Genomic DNA, 26,771 nt, shown 5'->3' on the forward strand with positions numbered 1-26,771 from the left:
AGTAGATGTGTAGATTAGTAAGGGTTGGTAAGTATGGGTAAGTTAGTAAGAGTATGGTACAGTATGGGTAGGTAGGTAGGTAGGTGGGTAGGTAGGTGGGTAGGTAGATGGTAGGTGTGGGTATAGTATGGGTAGATAGGTATGCCACGTAAATAAGTAACAACAGATGGGTAGATTAATAAAGGTGAGTAGATTGTGGACATTGGTATTAAGTAAATGTAGGTAGGTAAATATGTAGGTAGGTGAGGGTAGGCATAAATAAGCGTGGGTTGGTTAGAGATAGGTAGGTATTGGTAAGTGAGTAAGGGTAGGTGAGAACAAAGACACACAGAGAGTCAGAGAGAGAGAGAGAGAGAGAGAGAGAGAGAGAGAGAGAGAGAGACAGACAGACAGACAGACAGACAGACAACCAAAAAGACACATAATATAGTTGATGTATCACCAAAGGGTCATGATAACAAAAAACTTTTAAGTACATCAATATCATGAGACAGTAAATAAACACTTGTCAATTGCACCTAATATATTACACCAGGTGTTATCCGACAACCTTACATGTACACATAACAAGTGGTATCTTTATATACCACTGAGTCAGCTACACAATACAACTGTCATATGAGAAAGTTTTTAGCACACTGACAAAATAAAACAACAAAATAAATTACATACAATGGCAGCGTTAAAATCATCCACATGGTACGGTAAATCCAGTCAGCTGATGTACAATTTGTTTATCTCTAATAGTAACGTCTGTGTGCGTGTACATACAAACGCGCACACGCACGCATGGATGTATGTAATGTATAATTATACATACATTCGTACATTGACAATGAAAGTCGTATATGCCTTCAGTCTCAGAAATAAATGTCTCAAACTTTTGTTGTAACACTGTTCTCAAACCAATTCTCAGTATAAAGAAAGAAAAAAAAATGGGGATCACCGAACAAGTTTTTGATATAGAAGTCAAATTGTAATCAAAATAAGAATCCAATATGGCCGCCAAATACTGTGTATAGGAAAAGAATAGATTGTCAAATTCATTGAAACAGGACAGTGAACCCCTAAACTTGTTTTCAATATTTCAAAGAAGATAAGGAACAATGTATTCATACAGAAAAGTTTGGAGAGATTTTCAGAACTTTGGTTTTCGCGGAAATTGGTCCCTATTAAGGTGCATACTACCTTAATAATCAGAAAATACAAAACTTTGGGAACTCTGAGTAAATTCTATATCATTAACCATACTGGTACGTTTGTGTGCGATTATTGCAGACACTGATTCAAGCTGCACAACAGCTGACTGGAGATACACGTAAAACAAAGAGTACAAAAAAACGAAAAACAACAATATCTCGACATAAAAAGTAGCATCTCTTGCATAAAAACATTTTTACAAATAACAAAAATAATCTCGCATTAAAACAACACAGATTTTTGCTTTAAATAAGGTTTTCAAGACATCTCTCTCTTATATAACACAAAAATATACACTTTCACTTTCTCTTTTTTTTTATACAAACTTACAACTTTACATACGGTACTTACAAAAAATCTTCCATACAAAAGTTATACACTATATTACAAACTCAAAATTGCAGCATACATACAAAAAATCTTATATACATCCTTTCATACAAAGAAATTGGCATACTCTGTAAATATATATGTACAGTATATCACTTAGTCGGTGAGGTACGCCATGACGGGGCGCCCTCACACATCAGTGAACCTCAGGCCGTTGAGGGCGCTGTGACATGATGTACCTTACAGTCTATATATCATCACTTATAAATAAAATCATTTGCACAATTCATCTCATAAAAGTATTTCTTTGGTTTTAAAACACAAATAAATAAAAATATAGGAATCTCACTGGCGTGTTGTGTTTACTGGTACAATCATTTTTCATTGTCTTTGAAATATTTCATTTTTTACAAAAAAATATTAGTTTTCCAAATTTTAATATATCCATTTCATATTGCATCAGTTTCTTTTTAATATTATTGGTCATTTTAAACAAGTTTTTAAATGTAGCAGTTACAAATTGGCATTAAATATGAAATTTACATTTTTCAGCATTTGATTCAAATATCTCAATATAGTACAAAAATTTCCAGTTTAAAAAAATACATGTTCAGTTTTAGTTTCTTCTTGAATCCATTTTTTTCTCTCTCGAATTTCAGTTTAACTGCATTAATAGCATTTCATATATTTTTTTTATAATTTCAAATAATCAATTCATCTTGCTCCTAAATGACGTTGACCAGTTACAAACCATGAGAAATTAAAAAAACAAAAAAACAAAATTGGACACAGGACAGACGTGTATTGCACAACTCTGTACATAACCCTTTGAGGCCATTTTTTTTTTTAAAACATAATTCTGACATATATTTTGTGTGAAATCCAACATTGGCACAATTGAAAGAGTTGCATACATATTTTAGTGTTCTTTTAATACATACTGTCATGTCCTTCATAAAAAAAAAGTGTTACTAAGAAAACTAAGAAAGCAATTTACAACACGCGTCTCTATATCAAATACACAAGTCAGCTGGCCAAATTTGTCATAATTCAAAATATTCTCGTATTTAGATTTTCTGTAAACATTTTTCTTTTTCAGTATTTCAGTAGTAAATGTGTAAAAGAAACGACTTGAATTTTTTTTTTTTTGACTAGTTTGCAAAACTCAGCTGCATTTTTTGAAGAAAATCTGAAAAGTTTGTTGAGTATGTTTTGCCCGATTGTCATACTTAAATGTTGGAAACATTCCTGGTTTGGCCAACTGGCTTGTGCAAATGATAAAACTAAAAACTGATAGATTCATCGTTGTGTATCCATCACTCAAACATCGTAATAAATTACAGGAGTGTAGTAGATACTCGTGACCGTAATGAGTGATTACAGTGCACGCAACAACGAATCTCTCAGTCTCGTGATCAAGAACGTTGTAAATTTCTACCAAACAGCAATCAATAATTCAGCTGCTCAGATTACAATGCAAATAATTTAGTCAGTATCATCAGATATGGCAATTACACCGTGTTTTTTGTCATGTTTTGATGAGCTACAACACATATGTGGAGACTAAAAAATCTCAGCTCATTATTGGCACACATAATACATACACCATGAACCACACACGTTCAATGGTTTCAGAGTCCTTTTCGTCAGACCACAAACTTAGTCACTTAGACATTTTTAAAAGGTGTGAGCCACTGTATCATAAGTGGATGCAAGGTGTTAATAAATAATAACATAATCATATTGTTAAGTGATATACATCTATCAAACTATAGAAACTCTTCAGATTTCCTTGTATTTGTTGGTAGACTCTCTCACAGCCTCGGGAGCGTCGCTAGCAGAAAGTGGCTGTTTTGTCTGTACTGATATCTACTGCATACTTCTACTCTATACCTAATATCCTTGTACTGAGTACGCCCTCATTGACTACATAGAACTAACCATTCCTTGATGAGTTATTGCGACCTGTCGTGTTATTGCGACGCTTCCGACAACATGTACGCGGTAGATATCGATCCATACAAAACAGCCGCATTCTGCTGGCCGATGCTCCCAAGGCTGTTAGAGTCTAATTTGTTTGGTCCCACAAAATCTGGTTATTTTGAGTTTCTACACACTCAATCGTCATCATAAACTCACTTCAACTTGTATGACATCACACGCCATTGAGTTCAACATAATGTCATTCATAAAGCAAATACTTGTACTCATTAACATACACGAGTTGTGACATTCACACACTGCAGCCACACACAACCGTATATAAAAAAGGTCTCTTGCATACCAAAACAGCTATGTACATTATTTTCAACATATCTCACTATGAAGTAATCATACTGTCATTCACTTTCCCAACAGCTATCAATTTAGTACAACTGCCATTCACTTTTTGCTTGTGGTCATGGACTTATTCCAATAGCCATTTACTTTTTTTTTCAAATCATGGCATTTACTTTTTCCCCCAAACTGCCATTCAGTTTCACTAACTGCCGTTCACTTTTTCCAAGTGCCATTCATTTTGTACAACCACAATTAACTTCTTTGTGTAGTCATGGACTTAACCCAACTGCAGTTCAATAAGTATGCATCCAACTGCAATGGGGCTTATTCTTACTGCCATTCACTAATTCCAACTGTAATGGACTTATTGTTACTGCCATTCACTTTTTTCAAACTCTAATGGACTTATTGTTACTGCCATTCACTTTGTTTTGAACTGGCATTCACTTATTCCAACTGTAATGGACTTACTCTTACTGCCATTCACTTCTTTGAATAGGCATTCACTAATTTCAACTGTAATGGGCTTATTGTTACTGCCATTCACTTTTTTTCAAACTGGCATTTACTTATTTCAACTGTAATGGACTTACTCTTACTGCCATTCACTTCTTTGAATAGGCATTCACTTATTTCAACTGTAATGGGCTTATTGTTACTGCCATTCACTTTTTTTTTCAAACTGGCATTCACTTATTTCAACTGTAATGGGCTTATTGTTACTGCCATTCACATTTTTATCGCATTCCCTTATTTCAACTGTAATGGACTTATTCTTACTGCCATTCACCATTCTAACTGGCATTCATTTATTCAACAGCTGTGGACATTCTCACTGCCATTCATTTTTTTTTCAAACTGCCATTCACTAATTCAAACTGCCATTCATTTATTCAACAGTCGAGGACTTATTCTTACTACCGTTCATACACATTCAACATTTCCACACTTGTTACTTAATGTTCCTACTCACAGTTAGTTCATAAGTTCAGTACGTCAAGTTCATTTCACTATCTGTCTTCTTAATACATGTAAACCATAGAATAGCAGAGTTATATCATAGTCCAAACGTAGAAAAAGACAAAAAATATTTTCAAACTACAACCGTTAGATTATTAATATTGTATCGACTTAATCATTAAATGTATAATAATAATAAAGTTCATTATTATCCAGTTTTTTTTCAGACTGGAGGAGGCCCTTTGACATATTTGAGGACAGGTTCCCAGGACAAACTACTGAACAATAGTTTGTCTCTCAGGGAAACACTGCACTCACCTTCTAGGTTTTCTATCACTGTTGGTAATATGACGACCAGTAGTAGAAAGACCATTAACATTAGGTGTATCGGGATTGCCAGACAAAATACACGACGACAGAACGACTGTTGCGAGGAGCTGCTGCTGCTGCTGCTGCAATGACTTACTTCTGCGTCACTCTCTACGCTATCGTTGCTGACCAAATTCAGATCGGTTTGCTGCGATCTATTCATTGAATCCTGGACATCACCAGAATCAACATCTGAAGAACACATGTTGTTCACTGCGTCATGAACACCATCATGGCTGGCTGGCCACTTCTCCTGGCTTAGTTCTGCCTTTACCCGATCTCCACCAAAACCACTATCTGACGACAATTCTCTCATCAACTCTTTAGGTGCCATGGTCACTGCTACTTTACATGACCTCTGACATGTAAGCGGAGTTGAAGTATGTGGTGGGCTACACACATCCAAATAGTCTATTTCACTTATCTGGAAATGACACAAAATGAAGAAGACATTTAATATTACACTACATAACGTATGTTGTAGCAATGAAAATATTACCTGTATCCATCATCCACACAGCATTTACAAAGGTATGCTAAATAAGACCCTGTGCAATAACAAACTATTACATTCATCTATTTCTTACATGTATAAAAATTATCATCTAGACTGCTTGATTTGTACAGTTTTAACACATATATGTACAGATGTTCTCAGCCAAAATAAAGATTTTGAAATATTCTTGGTGTTTTGGACTTGAATTCTGTAAGTGAACCTCAATAAAGAGTTGGACATATGATAAGCAAAGACAACAGTGGGATCAATGTTTTTAGTTTTTACTTCATGTGATTGCCATGGCGATGATTTATAAAGTCACAAGTTCAACTACAGACACTAGAAGGGCCAATGTCAATGGTTATCGACATGTGACTGTCAGTTTGCTACCTCACCTTTGAAAATCTACCACTGTCTTGCAGTCCATCCTCACTGCCTTCCTCACATTCTTGAGAGTTAACGCTTGGTAAGGTAGTAAACATCACAAAGTCTTCACTCCAGTCTTCATCTTGCTCCCCATCATCAGCATCAAACCATTCCTCCATATATTCTCCCTCCTCCTTGTCATCATCACCACCTTCCACATCATCATCATCAGCACCGTCCTTACATACTTCTTCATCACTGTCACTGCCTTCATAGCTGGCGCTAACATCCAAGTCAGACGGTTCGGCTCTACGGTGATTTGACCACTCCATTCCAAAACTGGTGTCACTATCAAAACTGATTAGTTCAATAGAGAGGTGGCCAATTTTACGGTGGTACGTTGATGTCTTATTGTTGTCACACTTCGTAGGAAGACAATCTAAATATGAAGCTCCAAATTCTTCCTGTAGACTCTGGCAGTCCACACTAGACACATCAGCTATAAATCCACTCCCATCACCTTGAATCACTCTTGGAATGGTTTTCACCAGCTTGGCATGCGATTCGTGGATCTTGTCCGTCAGCTGACCATTCACACAGGCTTCAGCCAACTCAGATATGTAGTCGCAGAACTGGGGTGAGGCGCTCACATGGCATAAGCCACTGCTTTCACACCTTGCTTCAAGGTCGACATCTACAGATGTCTCTGGTATCTTGTAAGGAGTATCATCCAAAGCATCCTCCTCCCTTTCTTCATCACCTTTTTCATCATCATCATCATCATCTGTATCATTCCTCTCAGAAGGTTGACTTTCTACATCTCCATGACTGAGTGAAGATGTCAACTCTGTGATGTGTTCAAACTCTTCACCATCAAAATCTAGCCTCTGCACTTGAGCAATATTTACATCACCATCATTAGTCACTGTTGTCCAATCAAACACATTACCACTACAGCTGTCAGCCAGACTGGACCATTCACTTGTTTGAGAATGATTACTTCTATTCACGTCTTCGTCGATAGAGTTGAAATGAGACTGATAGCCTTGACCATCATGTTTTGATTCATCATCATCATCGCAGTCTGACTTTCCTGCTTCTCTTGTCACCATGGAGTCTTCCTCACTAACTCCTTCACTATTCTCAGGATCTTTGGCTGCAACTGCAATGGATTTCACATCGTCTGTGGCTGCAACTGTAACTGCAATGGATTCAATGTAGTCTGTGGCTGCAACTGTCACTGCAATGGGTTCTACATCATCTCTGTCCGCACCTATAATTGCACTGGATTCGACATCATCTGTGGCTGCAACTGTAACTGCAATGGACTCAACACGACTTGTTTGTAGCTGGTAGACGGTTGCTTCACAATTCTGCTCATCATCTCCTTCTGTGATATGAGGTGTTTCCATATCCACCGATTGCTGACAATTCCCACGATACTCATCTCCACTCACAGACTGACAACCATTCATCTCCAGCCACTCTTCAGTGCTTTGACCACTATTTGCATATCCAGTATCCACTACGGAATTCAACGCACTCTTTGTACACGGAGGTTGTGGTGCACGAAATCTAGGGGTAGTCCAAGGACTTACACTTGGTGAGTTAGGTGTTTTGGGTGTTTTAGGATATTCAAATTGATTTGTGCTATTGACAAGTGGTGGACACATCCCATCATTGTCTTCCTCATCATCTGGATGGTCAACAATTGATATTGTGGCTTCCAGTGGTGCCCTTGGAGTTGATAGCACTGAGTACAACACTTTCCCTTCTTCGGTTGGAGTTCTGGGTTCGAAAGGCGTTCTAGGAGTTGATAACAGAGGGTATATCACCATCCCTTCTTCAGCTGGAGTTCCTGGTGTTCTCGGAGTTGATAGCAGTGGGTAAATCACCATCCTATCTTCAGCTGGTGTTCTTGGAGTTGGGCACTCTCTATATACTGACACACCTTCCACTTTCAGCTTGTTTTCACTGCTTTCACAGGGTTGTGGAAAACAGAATACCTTCCCCATACACCTGCCATCAACAGTTTCACCATCAGTACATTCTACTTTTATGCATGGAACGGTTTCAGTGATACGTATCACTTCCTTATTCTCTTCTAATACTTCCTTCTCGTCAGCTTGACTACTTTCAGTAAGTGATGGAAAAAACTTGGACATCCTCCTTGTTTCATCACTGCCTGCGTTGATGTCATCTCTGGTAGTTAAAGATGGAAACAGCCTCCTCTTTCTGCTTGTTTTGCTACTGGCGTGCAGCTTTATCAAATGATCTTCCTCATTACCGTGACCACCATCAGCACTTGTAGTCTGCATCAATATCAAGTTATCATCTTTGTCACCATGACTACCCTCAGAGCTACTCGTCTGCATCATTATCAAATCATCTTCATCGTCGCCCTCAGAGAATCGTCTGATTTTCTCCCTCTCGTCATTTAGAATCTCATTCTGTAAATTCAACTCGTCTCCAGATCTCATGTCAATCGTTGACATTTCATCAAATATCTGAGCCTTAGCTCGATTGATCTCGGCAGCAACTTGCTGAAACTGAGCATCGATCAAATTTAAGTCAAGTTTCAAGCTCTCACTGAGTAAGCTTCCTCCGTACTCATCAGTATCGATGTCCGCCATCAAGTATTGATCACTATCTTCCTCGTCCTCACTCATATCGAAGAGGAAGATGTCTTCCCCACGATCATCATGTCTAGTCATTCTATCAGCTCTAGGCGTATCTTCTGTCTCACTGAACACATCGTCATCGTCGTCATCATCTTCTTCACAAGTCTTCAATGCAGAAGCCACTTCTTTCTGCCACTGTTCTGTACTTTTCATGTCAGCTACAGGACTGCTACCCAAAGACGCCCAACTACCTTCACTTTTCGGACTGCTAAAAGCACCGTACATATCCCAAGGTCGGAGTCTCCTTTCTGATGTCACATCACCAAAAATGCTGCTACCAAAAGACGACCAACTTCTCCCACTCTTTGGACTGTCAAAAGAACCAAACACTTGGCTGTGACTATTCGGGCTGCCCTCTGGTGTCATGAGATTGGTGGTAAAACCATTGGATAACCACCTTCGTTGACTTGTGGGGATTTTCCATGACTCCTTATCATCTAGTCTTAGATCGGCCCACTCATCTTCAAACTTTTTATCCTCTTCATTGCTGCAAGATCTGTTTGGCATGCTGCCAAGTCTGTTTGGCATGAATGCCTGTAACGCATCTTCTACAGCCCTTGTCATGGCATCAACATTTTGTGGAAATTTCTCTTCCATTTCCCGGTGTTTGTGAAAAATAGTTTTTTCCACTTTCCCGATTTTGCTGTCATCTTTTGGACTTCCAACACAACTGCTTCCCAATACTTTCTTTCTTTTCTTCAAAATCGGTTTGGGCATGAGTCCATTTTCACCGACGCCACTTCTCGGTGACTTGCTAAAACAATCTTCGGATGAACGACATCCACTAGTCTTCATATCTGAGGTTGTTGAATGTCTTCGACTACTACCACTCCCTCTGTTCTTCTTCTTTCTACTACAGACCTTCCCATCTTTCTCTTCACCATCCACAGCATCTCTCCCCTTGTTTTGTTTTTTACTCATCTTCTTCTGTCTCTTTGAGGCCAATTCCCTCATCTTCTGAACGTTCTCCATGTCCTCCGGATTGATGTCTTCCATTGGGAAAATCTCATCCCCATCATCTTCTAACTCCATTTTCGGCAGGAATGTATCGTAAGACAGATTACAAGACATATCCAAGAAATCATCGGTGTCTAAGAAGTCGTCCGTTTCAAACTGCAACTCGCTTTCTAGTGAAGACTCATCGATTTCCTGATCCTTCATCAGTAAGACATCATCATATTTGAGTTCGTCATCCACTGATATGTCTGTCAAGTCACTCACACTGTAAGCATCATTTTCTGAGAATGCTCTCCTGACCGGTAACAGATCTTCATCGTCAATCACTTCGTTCTGATCGTACTCGTAATCTAGGAGTCCTTCTACCATCTTACTTGGTACACAGTTGGCTGGTTTCTCAAAACAATACATGTCACTAAACCTAACAGCTGTAGCACTGGCTGTAGCTGAAGCAGTGCTGAGATCGTCTACATTAGGTAACTCGTCTACCTGTTTGAATAAAAACAAAAAAAGAAATACAGTGATATTTTTCAAATGCAACTGAAATAATTTGAATATGTTGATACATCTACATAGACCAAATCAATAATCACATATAATTTGACAGTTTCAGAACATAGTTCAACTTTGCCTCTATAGATGGTGGCTGTCTGGTGATTCACTCTCTGTCCTGATGTCTCATTCAATACATGGCCAGTTTAGTGCTGGAGTTTGGATTGTTTTACACAAAAGAATTCAATCCTAGGTTCTCCCATTAGTGTTATCAGTGGATCAAACAGGATCATTCTTTTATTCTGGACCAATGTTTTCTGTAGCTCAGTCTGTCAAACAACTGTTTTTTCAGACTTAAGATTTTTAACGTAATCCAATGTGGGCCTTCAAAACAGACAGTGATGTCTGGATAAGCTACAATAATAAGCATGTACAACCCATAACACTGAAGTAAAGCACTTTCTCTATGTGCTAAACTCGTTTATAGCATTCATATCAAGTGTAAAAGTAGACTGTTTCAATTGGTTTATTTACAAGCCTAGCATGTGGCCTTTCTAATGTGGTCAATTAGTAAATGAAACAGTATACTTTTATATTTGACATGGATGTTATAAATGATTTTTGTACATACAGAAAACACTTTACTTTGGTGTTATGGATTGTACCTAACTTCAGTTCATGAATATTCATTATAGTTTGGGAATCCATACAAATTGGCAAATGATTGGAGACTGGCTAGGGTACCAATTGACAGTATCAGTTTATAGTCACATACCTTATACTCCTGTAGTCGTTCCTCCAACTTTGACTGCAAGTCTATGGCTTGTGTCAGAATGGCTTGCCATCTTCTGTTCAAACTAATCGCTGCTGCCTGCAGACCCTCCTTGTCTTTGTCTGTAGCACAGGCTCTGACATCATCCTGTACAATATCACATAGTGTCAACACTGCAGTCACACCACGGGCATGTTTCTCTATGTCAGATTGCAACACCTAGCGGAGGGAAAATATTTCATGTTACATAGGAAAAGGCAACATTTGATGTGTTGCATGATATAGTTTTAAAAAAGAAAGAAATTCTGAAAGTACGAAAAGACAAAATTTTCAGGTATTGATTGATATAGTCATGAATTAATCAACCATTTGTCAATCATGAGTGAAAAACTGCCGTAACATAAGATTTTTTTTCTCCATTTTTGGTCAGTTACAGAAGTCTAATATGGAAATTCTATTAACTTTTTGATCAAAAGGTTACCATTTTCAGTAAATATGCCATTGTGGTTGCCATTTTGGAGAAAATTTACAGTCATTCATGGAACTTTTTTGATCTAATATGTTGTGTCAGGGCAAAAATAAATCTAGGTCATGAAAACTCCCACACAAATCATAGGATAGAAAAACACAAGATACAATTTAGGCCTTTCTGTAGCGTCTAAGTGTTGATTATTTTTCATTCCTAAATTTTTTTTTGCAAATATTTCTTGCACTGTACACAGACAGCATGAGTTATACAACCATCATTGCCTACATACCTGGTGTTCTTCTGATTTCTTCTGCAACTCTGCCACATCATCCGAGTTCAGACATTTATTATAGCTAACATTATAGAGTTGACATTCGACATCATTCAGCCACACTCTCAGAGTCACCAAAATATCATCCAACTCTTCCAACATACTGGATTGACTGCTTGGTGACGAGGATGCAGAAGAACTCATGGTATCCACGACAACATGATCCTGGAGACAACTCCATCTATCATTGATGTCTGATAACTTGGATGTGATTTCCGAAGTGAGATTAGGATAGACCGTCATCAAATGGTGGCCCTGACAGTTGATTGACCTTCTTGTGGCTTCTAAACGATCCATTTCATCTTTGTACTCCTAATATTAAAATAAAAAGTTGATGTCACATTATTTAGATGCATATCGGAACACAGAGACTTAATGGCAAGTATTTGAAGTACTGATTCTAACAAAGAGTCCCTGCATTAATACTATTAGTGCAAACATAGCATCAGTGGACTCCATGTGAGTAATCATCCCTGATTCTATGCTTCATTACTTCAGAAGTCCCCCCAAAGTCACACTCTTCTTGTGAGTGAGACAAGGCTGGGTGATACTGCCTACCCATCGAGTCTGTAGAACCCTCACCCTGGGTTTGGGTCGGTCACAGAAAAATCCCCTGTCTCAAGTGGGATTTGAACCTATGAGCTCCTGACTGCTAATGCTAAGCGCTATTGACTATGCTACAGGGAGCTGGCGTAACATAGAGGCTTTGTGGCAAATATAGGAAGTGATTTAAAATGGCCAAACAAATGGTCAGCACAGAACAGATCGAATGTATCACATGCAATGACCAAATTGTGATCAAGTGAAGTCATCTTATCTGTTATTTAAATCATAGACACTGGTTTCCCCTGCACTATCTGCCTATTACTGAACTTACCGTTTTAGTAGTAACCATTTCCAAGACAGATGATAACTAGCAACCAGTGTTTATATGGTTTAAAAATCAGAATGACACATACTGAATGATACACACTTCAGCATCATATGGCTATAGTATAATATTGGTTACTAAATTTGACTATCAACTGGTTACACTAGGAATATGAACTGTATTTGTATTAAACAGACTCAACAACAAAGTTTGAGTCCCATTACTGTTTGGCTAACCTGGGAGAGACTTACACCACCTGTACACATACATGTATCATTGTACAGTATTCTGTATGTTAGTGTACAAATGCAGATAAAGGACACATTGACAGCTAGGTCATGTCATTTGAATTTAACAACAATAGTTAAACACACATGAATATTTACGGGCTGGTAACACAATAGCCAGGTCTAACCCTCACCCTCTAGTAAGCATTGCTGCATGCATGGAAGTTATACTTATGCATGGAAGTTATACTTCCATGCTGCATGGTACATATAATCGTATACTCTAAAGTCAATTTGTTGAATTAGTTACTGTATCACCCCCAATGAGAAGGTTTAGATACTTACTAGCAGTGTTTTACACATGCCTACAACTCAACCACAATTATAGAACAGTACAGTGATTTCTGGAAGGACGCCATCTATGGTGAGAAAGAGTCAACCGACTACCCCAGAAGGCCCATGACTCAATCCCAGGTTCCTGCTATCATAAGGATTACATAAGTATTATTATTTTGTTATGGACTATTTCTATAGCTCTACCAGACTACTGTTTTTCATATCTGAACTGTTTTCGTTTGCAGATCCGTGTCAAAAGTTGACATACCTTGCATATTTCTTGGTACTGTTCATTATTGGCAATGACATCAGTGTCTTTCTGTGTGATGACAACCTGCATTTGATTTAAACAGTCAAACAAAGACTGGTAGTCTCCTTGAAAGTCATCTACAGCCTCATCATCTGGGTTGTTTTTATCACCGTCACTGTCATCAATACTGCTATTCAAAACACTCTCTGTGTTTATAAGAATACTGTCCAGGCTAGAAAAACAAATAATACAAACATGTATATATATAGACATGGTCAGGAGTGTAGAAGTAGAAACTACAAGTTATAATGATGCTACTCCATAATGTCAAAGATTCTCTTTACCTTCTACATGTATATGACGTTGATATAAGAAATCTAGTTCAAGATGGCCACAACTGAAACATTGGAGAAATATGCTAATTGCAGAAAATGCTCAACTATCATTGCTTTCACTTCTGGTAAAAAAAGCTGCTTTTTGAACAGTGCCCCTAATGACTAAACTGTGCAACCTTTTGTTTTTACAATAACCAGACTACGGATTCATTCACCCACCTTTGGACACTGCTGAAGGATTCAACCTGTTTATTCAATGCCGAGATGTGACTTTCCATAGGCGAGTTCTTTCTTTTCTTGCTGTGGAGCTTGAAAGTCAAGTGATCCACAGCATCTTTGGCCTGTTCAACCGATAAAGGACTCACTACCTGCAGAAACATGATACATGGAAATATGCACATGAGTTTTTTTCAGCCAAGGTAAGCTCAAACCACATAGACTGTATGTGATACATGACTTCAATATTAAAATTTAACATTCAGTGACATATCAACAAAGACAGACCATTCGCAACTGAGTGAGGCAGTTAAGTAAGTGTGGAGTCAGTTAAGGCACGTACATGTGAGATGAATGGAAAATACTAGTATATTTTTCATTGTTCCAAGAATCGATACGAGAATAAAATGAAGTTACTTTGAAACGGTAAATGAGAAATAAAAGCTGTGTTTTAATCCTTCTACTATGGACCTTGATCAAGGAAAAATGTACTTATCCAGTCTCATGACATTCATGCTGCATAATCAAATCACTGTAGTAAACGGATCAAACCGTTGCATCGTTTCTATTTACCACTCCAAAGTAACTATCTTTCACTGTCCAATGTTAACACATTATCACCATTTTAGGTTGGTGTATTAACAGAAGAGAAAAGAACAGCACCCAGCACTAGCAGACAACTCATGATGTGAACAGGAGCTACCCTGGTCACTCTTGGCCAAGAAATAACCCAAAACCTACCCTGGCATAATCTTCAGTTGTAATACTAGATTCCAATGCATTCAATGCATCTTCTATTTGTTGATATTGTACATCAATCTGGTTCTGTAAGTCTTCCCATTGTGACTCAATCACCAACAACAGTTCCTCCAGACACTGCCTGGATTGAGGCAAAGCCTTCATACAGTCCACAGCCTCACTAACAACACTCTCTTTCAATGTCTGGTGAGCTTCTATCTCTATGGCAAATGCCTAAAGGTGCGAATATAAATGCAAAAATAGAAATGTGTTAGTTTTAATGCAAAAAATGACTTCATTTGGAAGATGAAAACACACAATTTAATTTGACTGTTTACAGATAAACTCATGTACATTGCATGGTGTCTTGACAGATGTACACTGAGACTGTTGACATCAAGTTTATAGATTTAACCAATCAGAATTCACCAAATGAATAGTACACTTACCAGATGTCTTTCCAGATGTACTCTGAGACTGTTGACGTCACCTCTGGGAGTCTTCCATGAATCAGCTTGATAGACAATATCCGTCAACCATTCACCGAGTTGATCCACATCATTTATGAAATTCTGTAAGACAATAATATCATAGGCTTGTTATGAGAAAGACAAAAGATGCAATAGTTTGACCACTAGGGGGCGCTGTTTGGAAGCCGCTCGAGAGAAGTGAAAGCCATGATAGATGATATACACCTAATTCTGTAAGACAATCACAGTATATTTCATGAGACACTACTGAGGGTACACAAATGTAGGATATTTGTACAAATGCAACTCTTTTAATGTAGTATGTTGCATCACAAAGATTTTTGTCTATGTTACAGAGGACAAAATTGGTACATGTAGTAAACAATCACTACAGTGAATTCAGTATGGGATATTACATAACGTACGACACATACATTGTCTTATTTGTGACAATAACAGATTCTCCATGATTGTGTTGTTGTACACCAATCACCCTTGTAATATTCTATTTACCAGGTACCTCAATAGGTACCAACAAGTTACGGCATAACATATCCCAGGGACACATTTCCAAACTTTGCCATATGAAAGCTTGTTCCTGGTATTATTAAAATAACAAAAGAAATTTTGGGGGTCCATCATCTTATTTTCAACAAAATCAACAAAATCTTTTATTTTCCCAGAATTAAAAACAGCAAATTAAATTCATAGCTTCAATTTTGATATCACTTTGACCTTTAATATTTCAAAAAATTATATGGTGACCCCTGATTGGGTGTCTTTATTTGAACTGAGATGGGTAGGAGTTTTCTTAGACAAAGTAACAGACAGAGTTTACATGTAAGATTTTCACTTTTGCGGCACAAATTGTGTTAAACCATAGACGCTACATGAAAGAGTTTATGGTTGAACCTACAATGAAATCAGTATGGGAGATTATTACATAATGCATGCCTTGCACTGTCTATTTTGAATCTATAATTAACTTGTCAGTAGATTCTTCATTGTGTTGAGCTAACCAACCTTATACTGTAATGTACTTGTATGTAGAAAAAATTCTGAATACCTGGTAATAGCATTTTATAAATCTACCTCATGCTAGAGGGTCAAAATTGAACAAAAAAGGCCGACTTATTCTTATAATGCAATTTTAGCATGTAGACCTGTCATGCCGTAGTCTAGAGCCTATCCGTGACTTCCAATCTCAAGCTCCCTCTCTCTTACAAGGACTAAGAGACTCGTGGTTTTTGTCGATCAGAGCGCTCTGAAGTACTGTACCTGTATGTTTTGGTGTATTATGCACTCTCATTCATTGAGTGAATTCACTCAGTGCTGAGATTTGGTACAGGAACGCCTATGGTGTCGTGTCAGATGTATGTAATGAGCGCTCACAAAAGAACAAACGGCAGTAAACGCAACAGCCAAAAAAGAAGTGTACACTACATCGGATTTTAATCAGATTGGATAGCCTCTAGACTACTCATGGTGTTGAATAAGAAATCAAATGGTTGACTTGTTATTTTTATGTGTATAGGTGGTAAAACTCTATATCAGTCACATAATGAAAATTATCGTTAAAATTTCAATAATACCACTGTAACACATTTAGAGTTTTGTATCAATTTGACTGGAAAATCAAGAAAATCAAAGTGTTTTTACCAAAAAACAAGGTGTTGAACACTACCTATTATATTTCTCTCTTGCCATCTTTGTAAACACTTTTGATAGCAAAATTGCTTTCTTTTCCCTCAAAACAAGGAGTTGGATGCTACCTAAATGTCTTTTTCTCTGACGCCTTCATAAACGCTTTTACTGACAAAATTGTTCCCCCCCCAAATAAGGTACTGAATAGTACTTGGTCAAATTTCTTTCTATTTTCTCAAGACAGTGTCTACACCCTTATGACAAACTTATAAATGTTTATATTTTTACTACTACTAATACTAATAATATGGTCCATTTACCTGCCACTGTTGTAACTGTTTAATATCTACATTTTCTTTGTCTCCTTGTAGTAACTTGATTAACTGCTGACTTGTTCCCTGGGTCCATACTTTGTTCTGGTAACCACACTGCTTGTCGAACTTCAGTGAATCAGAAAGGGTTGGAGATGTTGCAAATACCAAGTTGTTGCCATAATTACCGTAGTCGTTGTTTTCAGAGTCGTTGTCAGTAGAACCGTTTTTGAACCACTTTTGGAGGTTTCTCCACTTCAGCATAATATCAATATAGAAACCTGATCAGCTAAATTATCCGATGTTGAAAACACACACCTGCACCTGTGTATATTATAAAGATATTAATTAGGGACATTACAATAATGGTAATAAACTGATAAGTAAATGAAGTATAAACATACTAGTATCAAGTTGATACAAAATAAATTTTGAGTTTTGAAATAGTTCGTGTAGGCATTTTATGTCAAATAACAAAATGTACAAATGCATCACACAGAAACTAAAGGACCGGTACTGTATACACTCAACCCAAAGTTGAAACAAATGTCCTTGATATGACAATTTACCATTTGTCACACAGCTTATCACAGGAGTTATCAGATAAAAATCTACCTAAACATTCTTCTCTACATTGCGTTACTGTTTACAGAGACACAAAAATATTCAGGTCATATAAAAATTCAGCGTTTTTGCTGTAAACATTTCATTTGACTCCTTACACGATTTCTTAAAACTTATTTGCACTTGACCAATCAGCTGATCACTTAAATCACCTTGGATAATGTTAATACAGGACACCGCTTTGAAACCAAACCAAGGACCTTGTGTTATCCACAGATACATACATGTAATCTTGAATCCTAAACACAACCACAACAGTTACACTATATTACCATGGAAATATCAGTGATAACAAAACCTTGCTAAAATCTAATATTTTCATAATAAATTATGATAATACAAGGACTAAGACGAATAAGATCTCGTGACACAAAAATGGTTGCAACAATTATAATTTGTATTAGTCGACTGCTGGCAGATGGTGTACGGGACGCAAATCTACATTGACAATGTCCATCAAGGAGGCAAGGAACAATGCCAGAATCGAGTCCCAACTTGCTCTGTCTGTATGTGCTAGACTACATAGAGAGGGACATTGTCAGAATCGAGTCCCGACTTATTCCGTGTGCAAGCAAGCAGGACATTATCGCAGTATAAGTCAATTGTTTTTTAAATCAAGGTATTTGTTAATTTGGACATTCATACACAGTCAATTTAGTCAACTGTTTTCTGAAATGAAGGTATTTACAACGACTTTGTTATTTGGACATTCATACAAGCCCAACACATTCCAACCTATTTTATCTTAACATGGAAATGAGTCACGCATACAATAGGAGGAAGAGAAACGACATGACACAGGACAATACTTAATGTAAGTCAACGGAAATTGAAAAGAATCAGTGTCTAATGGATGGATGTTAGCAAGGCTTACAGGTTATATAATAGGATATTACATGTTATCACTTGGTGCAGGCACATGGATGTACATTATATAACCCACAGACTTACTACTATATGTATCTCTAGATATCCAATCCTGTGTCACCAAGATGTCATCTACCTGTATAACTCTGTTTATTCTAACGTACTTAGTTTGGATAGCTAGTAATTGAGATTATAAGTAAGATGATGTAAGTCTTTCGGCTAGCATGGATGTTCCTATGTTGTAATATATTATGACACTACAGTACAGGTGTGGAGAGCTAGTAACACGAAGATTGAGATAGTAACATGAAGACTAGTATAGAATCAAGAGCTGTGTGTGGATTTTGGCTATTGCCTTTCATAGACAGGCAATGGTTAAAAAATCCTCACATCATGACTGTATCCCTAGATTCTAAGCAACATGAAACTTAGTCTCACGGCTACATTATGTGTTCCTGACTGAGGAGAAAATTATAAACAGATTTCAGACCCTACTACTAATACTAAAAAGGATAACTGACGATTCTAACAATATACAAGTAAAATATTTATACTGTATACTTATAAATGCAACACTGCAGCATTTCTCTCTCCCCCAAACATTATATTCTCATACATGTCACATCTCTATGCCACTTGAGATCAAATAAAGCCATTTTCCTACATGTGACTTGACTACATATTCCATCAGATACGATAACGTCAACTGTATCAAATACATCTCATACATGCAATTTCTGTATCAGCTAGCAGGCAGCACAGCTGGTCCCTTACAAATAAATTTTAAAATACACATACCACTAAATCTTTCAGGTAAACAGCATGCATGCATGCAAGTCATAAATAACATCAACATAAAATTGACATCTCTGACCTGCAATACATTATTCATAAAAAGCTAATATTGACTTCTAATTGATGATGAGACAAAAGACAAATGTCGGAAATAAAGCCTTGCACCATTTTTTCAACTTACATGTACATTGTACAATGATCTCATCTATCATTTTTTTTAAAAATATGACCTTCTTCTGCCTGCCTTATTACCTTTTAAGTGTCACCACATCCTTCCTACCTCCATGGTGTCACATTTCAAGTTCATTGTCATTCATATGTACTCATGTATATAGCAAGGATGGTGAAATCAAAGGATTGAATTTGTAGAAACATTACACTTTACTACTGCACTGTTATATATCCCAGAGACTTGGCTATCTGACTTGAAAATGTCATTCCTCAGGTTACCAGTCAAGCCAGTATTTTGAGTAAGATTGCCATGTCTGTAGGCTACAAGTAGTGTAGATCCTTACAGCCTAGAATCAAGTCGTGTAATGTATTCTAGAGCTATCAATGGTATCAAATCATCTCTTTACCCATCTTGAAATTCAAATTGCCACGGATAGCACTATAGACAATGTTGTGTGAGGATTTTGACTATTGTCTCTCCTCTCAAGATAGTCAGATCTCCACTCAACGACTCAAATTAAGTTACTTTAGTTTCACTGTGCAGGGGATTTATGGTTAAAATCCACCAACGCAACAGATCTCAGCTAGGCTACAACATGGAGGTACACAGGGTACAAAGGTCTCCTCATGTACATGTACGTACCTCCATGGTCTGAGAAAAAGTGTTTTAAATGTACTGATGAACTGACCTATTTTCCTATACTTGCTGGTAATAGTGGTACTGAGGTTTCCAATTATAATGTCCCGTACTCATAATGCTTTATTTTTAGCCCTATTCTTTCCTATGGTAATATGATAGCATATACTTCACACTTAGAATATCAATTCTAACCTCACATATCATTTTAAACTGTGGAACATGCATCCAGTAATAATATTGATCCCCTATATCAGCCTAACTATGTAAAATACTATATACATCCCTACGGTAAATATATACTCGATGGTTTTGAGTTTGCACAGGTTCCATAACTTTCACAATAACGTAATATTTAAGTGATCTGTTAATTGGATCCTTTAACTTTAAGCACAGCTGCACTGATCAAGTCAAATCCTTGCATATGCAGACACCATCATGCCCATGCATCATTACTGAAATACTGTACATACATTACCCACTGATGTGATCACTGACCAGTAGGCGACACAGGTTCAACAACGGGAACACAAAACGTACCTCTGATCAACCTGAACTAGAAAAAAATAATCTACAGATACACTACAATTGCTATCTCTTCTAACTGCCAGCGTGGTTTGAAAAGTCTATACTTTGCCGCCTACTAGTTATTCATTAAAGTGATGCACTGACGCTGACCTCATGACCTCACAGCTGTCATTCTTAATGCCTACTTGGAATACTTGAATCTGATTGGCTGATGAGTAGGCTTGGCCAAACCATAGAATAAACAATAGTTGAGCAGTTGTGTATCAAGTAGAGGCCCAATGTACACATTAAGGGTATCAAGGACTGCACAGTGATATGTATTGTTCTCTTATCCCAATATGACGACAACAACAAATATAAAGACTGATTTTACATAGAACATAGCTATTTATTTTCTGTTATCTGGAATCTTTGTGGTTGCAGGAAGTACTTGGACATTATTCTGGTGAACAAGTTGAATAACTAATGACCCATTAACAAAAATGGCTACATTCAATGAAAATAACAAGTTTATCAAAACAGAAAACAAGAAATACTGTATAAAAACACTACAAGGAAAAGATTTCCATTGGCATTACAAAGTATGTTTGTCATTACATGTATAAATGTAAAGTACATGTACATGTATCTGCAATAATTACCGTCAAAAAAAACTAATATTTGGGATTATCACTCTGGGACATTTTCTCTTTCTGAAAGTGAAGATACTATTACAAAAGACTGTTTGTGTGTTTACAATCTAACTCTGTGGGTGAATTCTCACTCGCCAAGAAATGCATACCTGGCCGCCATTTGTCTCATACATGTACATATATGTCAAAAGGAAACCTATCCATACAACAGAAACTAACAATGACATGACCATACCTATGATGAGGTGTTTACCTGAAGCTTACCTTCACAGGAGTCAAGTTTAGAGTTCGTTCAACAATGACTGGCCTTATAGTGCAGACACTCACGAGATCATGTATGAGGAAAAAGCTACTACTGCATGAAACTATGGTACACATGTATACATGTATATATTCTACCCAACCTTGTTATTAGTATTGGCTTTGTGAGACTAGACAATTTGCATACATCAATGTCCTTACTGTGTTTGTACATTTGCTTAGAAATCTGATAGCATACTGGTACCTTGAATACACGATATTATGTTCTACCTTATACGATTTAGTATTGCCACCCCACAGTACTGTACAGGTGCATGTGAAACACGTTTTTTGTAATGTGTGCCAACAATGTAAGATTTCTGTATTTTAACACTTGATATTGATTGTTGTTTTGAATCAGGTGGTCACCTGTACACCAATGTGTACATGTATATATACTTGCGATCAATACAAAACTTGTCTTTTGTCATCACTTCCTGAACCATATTGATTTTTTCTGTCTCTCATCAAACTGTTGTTGTGACTAAAACAGTTTCTTCCCGCTTTTGTTGTGACTGACACTTTCTCAGCTTTTGTTGTGACAAACACTTTCTCAACTGTTGTGACTGAAACACTTTCACAACGCCCACGTGTATTTATGCGCGATGTTGAATTCCATGTATACCAGCAGAGTTTTTTTCAAATGTCATGGAACATTGTTAGAATTGCACATTTACATTCATACAATGTACAGTGTTGGCAATCAGCTTCATAACCTTTGAGAGTCACCCCTGGTAATTACATAAAGATCCTGGCACTCGCATATATTTTGTGCGCTACTTTGCAAAATAATTACGGTAGTTGAACAGGACATACATGTACAGTTCCACACCAAACTTTTTAAAATAATAATATATGTAAAGCTGAAATGCCATGGTTTATATGGCTGCTGTAATAATATAGTAAATTTGACAAATGTAGTAGGCATACATTTTGGGTATCTGGAAATCCGAATAATTGATCATGTACAACAAAATTAAAGTTAGAGTATATAATACATACTTTGTTTTGGATCTCCATTTCCCATGATACCTTCTGTACGCCGTGAGGGCCCCATGGATTACAATATAAATAGCAGAGGTATACCGTCCACATTTAAAACATATACATTATCAGACATCTTGAAGCCATTAACACAGAATGACTCACATACGAACTCAACCTAACCCTGACATTCTATATAATAAGGAAATCATGCTTTTACTAGAAGTAACTCTAGTGAAGGGGTACATGACCTTGACCGTGAACTAGAAAGCTGCTAACTGTAAAATGTATGTCAACATTCCCCTTTAATGACCTTGACCCTAAAATGAACTGATGTGATGATGATTTACTCTATAATTCTCAGGTATCTGATTTCTATTACTTTCTATTACATTTGCATATGTCATTTTATTCATTTCATTCATAGCAAATATTGAATGGCTATTTGATTCTATTGTTCCATTATGTGGAAACACAATACTTGACATACATTAGTGAAACAAAGAAATTTAATTAAACTGCTCAAATAATAATGGCCTTACAATGATTTATCGATTTTGCATCTTATAGAAAATGGATAACATATTACAAATATTTCATAACAAAATAATTTTTTGGTTTTTTTAATAAAACAGATGGTTATTTATACTGAAAGCCGATATAGGTTGTAATAATAAATACAATGACAATATTTGTTTATATGTACAATGTACACATAAAATTAATAAATTTATGCACCCACAGGCATGAATTTCCTATAAAAAATATGACCAAAAAATAAACCTCTTCTACACTCAATGTGCATGCTTTATATTACTGGGGAGTATTTTTGTGTAGAGTTTCACATATTTATTCCTGTTTTGTCCAACTTGCTAAGCATTTGTGTACAAACAAAAGAAATACCTCTTTGGGAGAAAAAGGATTATTAAATCATATATACCTAATAATTTGAACTCTTCATTTGAAATTTTTATAAAAAATCAAATGAAATTAATTTGACAAGAACATAAAATAAACAAACTTAGTATGAAGAAAACAACAACAACAACAACAACAACATATAAATGTATGAGCTAAATTTCCACAAACTCTGAGTCAATTTTTCACCGACTTACAGTAAATATACAAAGTCACTGACGTGATATTGTGTATGTCTAGGATTTTCACAGCGTTGGTGAACCAGTGAAATAAACCACCACTTGGCAAGTAACGCTATATGACTAGCCACTTTACAAAGTGATTTTAGCAAGATGGGCATCCGATTTACGACTCTTCAGACTGCTATAAAAGTTTTACCAAAAATAAGTGCTTTTCTTTTATTTTATTTACTATATTTTTTAACAACATTTCAAAACAAATGGAATTCAGGTTTTATTTTCATTCATGAACAATCAAGAAACTAGTAATATAATTCACATTTTATGTGGTACAGTTTTCGATCACATATCCTTGGAATGGAGGTATTTGTATTGACCAGTTTGCTATATATGCTCAGTAGAGGGAGTCACTTAGAATAGGACCCTGGCAGAACAATTGCAAGCATTGATCAACAGTAGTGTAAAATCAATAAAGTGGAGAAGGAATTGCTTACTAATGCATACAAGTGCGTACATGTACTTGTACATGACATTTTTTACACAGAATCGAAAGATTTGTATGTGTACGCAGACTAAACAAACATGAAGGATATGTAGAACTTTATCAATAGACAATTTTTACATGTACCAGTAAATGTGATAGACAAACAAAGTGGTCTGAACAAAATATCATTAACCTTTATGACGATTTTTCCAAATTAAAATATTCATGTATTGTTAGAACATTTGTTGAATTTGTCAATGTGTATTCTGAAAGGTCAGATATACATATAATAGAAGCTGTACGACTTTCAAAACGTTTGGCCAATTTTTTTTTGGTTTATATGTGATCTTCATGTTTAGTGAACATTCCTAAAATTGTAAATGACAACACCTTTCATCTGAAAATCCCTGTAATCTTCAGTTGTTATTGCTTTCTTGCTAAAAAAAACAACAACACCAAAAACTTTGTTTTATAAATTCATCCACTTCAGATAACAGCTTTTACAATGAGCAAGGCTCAGAATTTAAACAGTAATCCAGAGCACATGCATAAACTACATGTACTAAGTCTTACCTAGACTACCAAATTTATAATGTGGTAAGCTGTTATTAAATCAATGGAAATCAACAGAAAAATTGTAGCTGTAATTTTTTCACTTGAATAAATCTGATTAAGCGTAGATTGAAGTTAAATTTAAAACCCTAACACACAACCTGTAACACCTAAGTAAAGTACTTTCACTGTTTGCCACACACGTTTATACTAGTGTTCATATCAAGTATAACATTTTACCGTTTCAATTTTTAACATATACATACAGGTTGTCTAAATCACTGTCCTGCACATATATCTATAAAACTCTGTTGGATATTATGTGGAGTGGCAATGGGAGTGTCAACACCTACATGTAGTTGTATAAACTGTGGACAGGATATTGAGCTCTTCAGATTTCAGTACACTATTAATTTACAACTTACAAAATGTACAAGCAGACATGTTTCACAATAGAGGAACAAAGTACAAAATTAAATGACTGTACAGCATACTACATTTACATCTACTATTATTAGAAAACATTAAATTCAATGAAACTTTTAAATTTAATGACAACCAAATGTTTGTCTGAACATGTCCAAGGTTTTTCGGCGCCAGAAAAATGAAGCATAAAAACACTGAAAACTAATCACACTATCTATTTCTCTGTAATTACGTGGTGGGGTGGAGGGTTAAAATGATAAAAAGAACTGATAGGAGACTTCTAGAAAACTCAGCCATAGAAGTTATATATACACACACACGGAAGAAGACACTGTATAGAAATCTAAGAAACATGAATTGTCTATTCTGTTTCCACTATACAAGCATGACGTCACTGAACTTTCAGCCGAAACTTTCACTTCCTGATAAGGAAATATTAGATAGGACGTGCAGAGTTCCACGACTAATGTACCAACTCAGAGTATAAAGTTACATGAGAAGTACTGGTGCCAATAAATCATGCGATAAGCAAATTTTAAAATACTCAGAAATTATAGCTCATTGATTGATTCAGACAACACACAGTACATGTACATGTATATCTCCAGACGTAAACTACATGTAACAAAGACAAGATGCTATATATACATGGCTCACGATGATACACCGAAATTTAAAATTTGTTGTAGTAGGGTCAAGTGTCATTGATACAATGTATACAAGTCCTTCATCAAGTGGACCATGTAGGGTACATACATGTATAGCCTAAATGTAAAACCCCCAATTTGCCGATAGGCTTAATAAAAAGCCATGATATATTGTAGCACAGCCCACTTGTAACTTAGAAAAGCCATTTGGTTGAGTGCATGTATACATAGTGATTACCAATGGGGTTACTGTCAACACAGACTACTGTGAACTGTCAATATTTCGATCAACATACAAGATTATTGCAATTAGTCTGCATACTGTATACTCCAGACAGCACTGAATTTTATAAAAAAAAACTTCCCTAATCATACCACACACACACAGTTAAGCCAGACGCCGAAACCCATCAATTAAATCTGCTACTAAAATATTCATGAATACACAAGGCTTTAACTGCGCTGGTTAAAAATATTCTGAAATCATCAAATATCAGCGAAAACAGACGACTTTATGATATTGAAATCTTACCTACCTTACTATATAATGATTTGATCCAACTGAGAGTAAAATAAGAACCAAAGAAACACCACCAAACAAAGCAAATTTATAGACTCTAACTACTGACAGTACTGTCCCAACCGGCAACGCTATACGAATTGACCTTCTTTGCTCATTGATATGCATCTTACCTCATTGACCACGTGGACAGTTTGAAAACGATGACATCATCCTTTCTCTTCATGAATAATTCATGGTGTATTCACTATCTCACTTCTCAATGGTTAGTTTCAACATTCCATGCATTTGAAATACAGCCAATACACATGTATATTATGTTTTAAAAATAAAACGACTATTTCCGGATCTTGTATTTTTTTGTGCACACTTTTTTTTTCCATCAGTCACTCATCACTATACAATA

General features: G+C 36.4%; 1 protein-coding gene across 1 annotated transcript; it reads right to left on the reverse strand.

Annotated features, from left to right (window-relative positions):
- Positions 1–372: 372 nt before the first annotated feature.
- LOC144453696 (uncharacterized) lies at positions 373–26,511 on the reverse strand. The gene is made up of 10 exons (XM_078145029.1): positions 26,382–26,511; positions 17,111–17,425; positions 15,126–15,248; positions 14,676–14,910; positions 13,942–14,086; positions 13,406–13,619; positions 11,662–12,015; positions 10,907–11,122; positions 6,031–10,128; positions 373–5,563 (listed from the first exon to the last, which is right to left on the reverse strand). Exons 2-10 carry the CDS (start codon positions 17,363–17,365, stop codon positions 4,994–4,996), a joined length of 6,210 nt encoding a protein of 2,069 aa, XP_078001155.1. The 5' UTR covers positions 17,366–17,425; positions 26,382–26,511; the 3' UTR covers positions 373–4,993.
- Between the last annotated feature and the right edge of the window lie 260 nt (positions 26,512–26,771).

The sequence above is a fragment of the Glandiceps talaboti genome, chromosome 2, assembly GCF_964340395.1.
Source record: "Glandiceps talaboti chromosome 2, keGlaTala1.1, whole genome shotgun sequence".
NCBI lineage: Eukaryota > Metazoa > Hemichordata > Enteropneusta > Spengelidae > Glandiceps > Glandiceps talaboti.

Bases quoted from the DNA above. Each gene is read 5' to 3' on its own strand.
- LOC144453696 (XM_078145029.1), bottom strand. From the start codon at position 17,365: ATGCTGAAGTGGAGAAACCTCCAAAAGTGGTTCAAAAACGGTTCTACT. The intron at 14,911-15,125 runs GTAAGTGTACTA...TCGCACCTTTAG, and splicing joins TACATCTGGAAAGACATCTG to GCATTTGCCATAGAGATAGA. The intron at 12,016-13,405 runs GTATGTCAACTT...TTTTAATATTAG, and splicing joins AGTACCAAGAAATATGCAAG to GAGTACAAAGATGAAATGGA.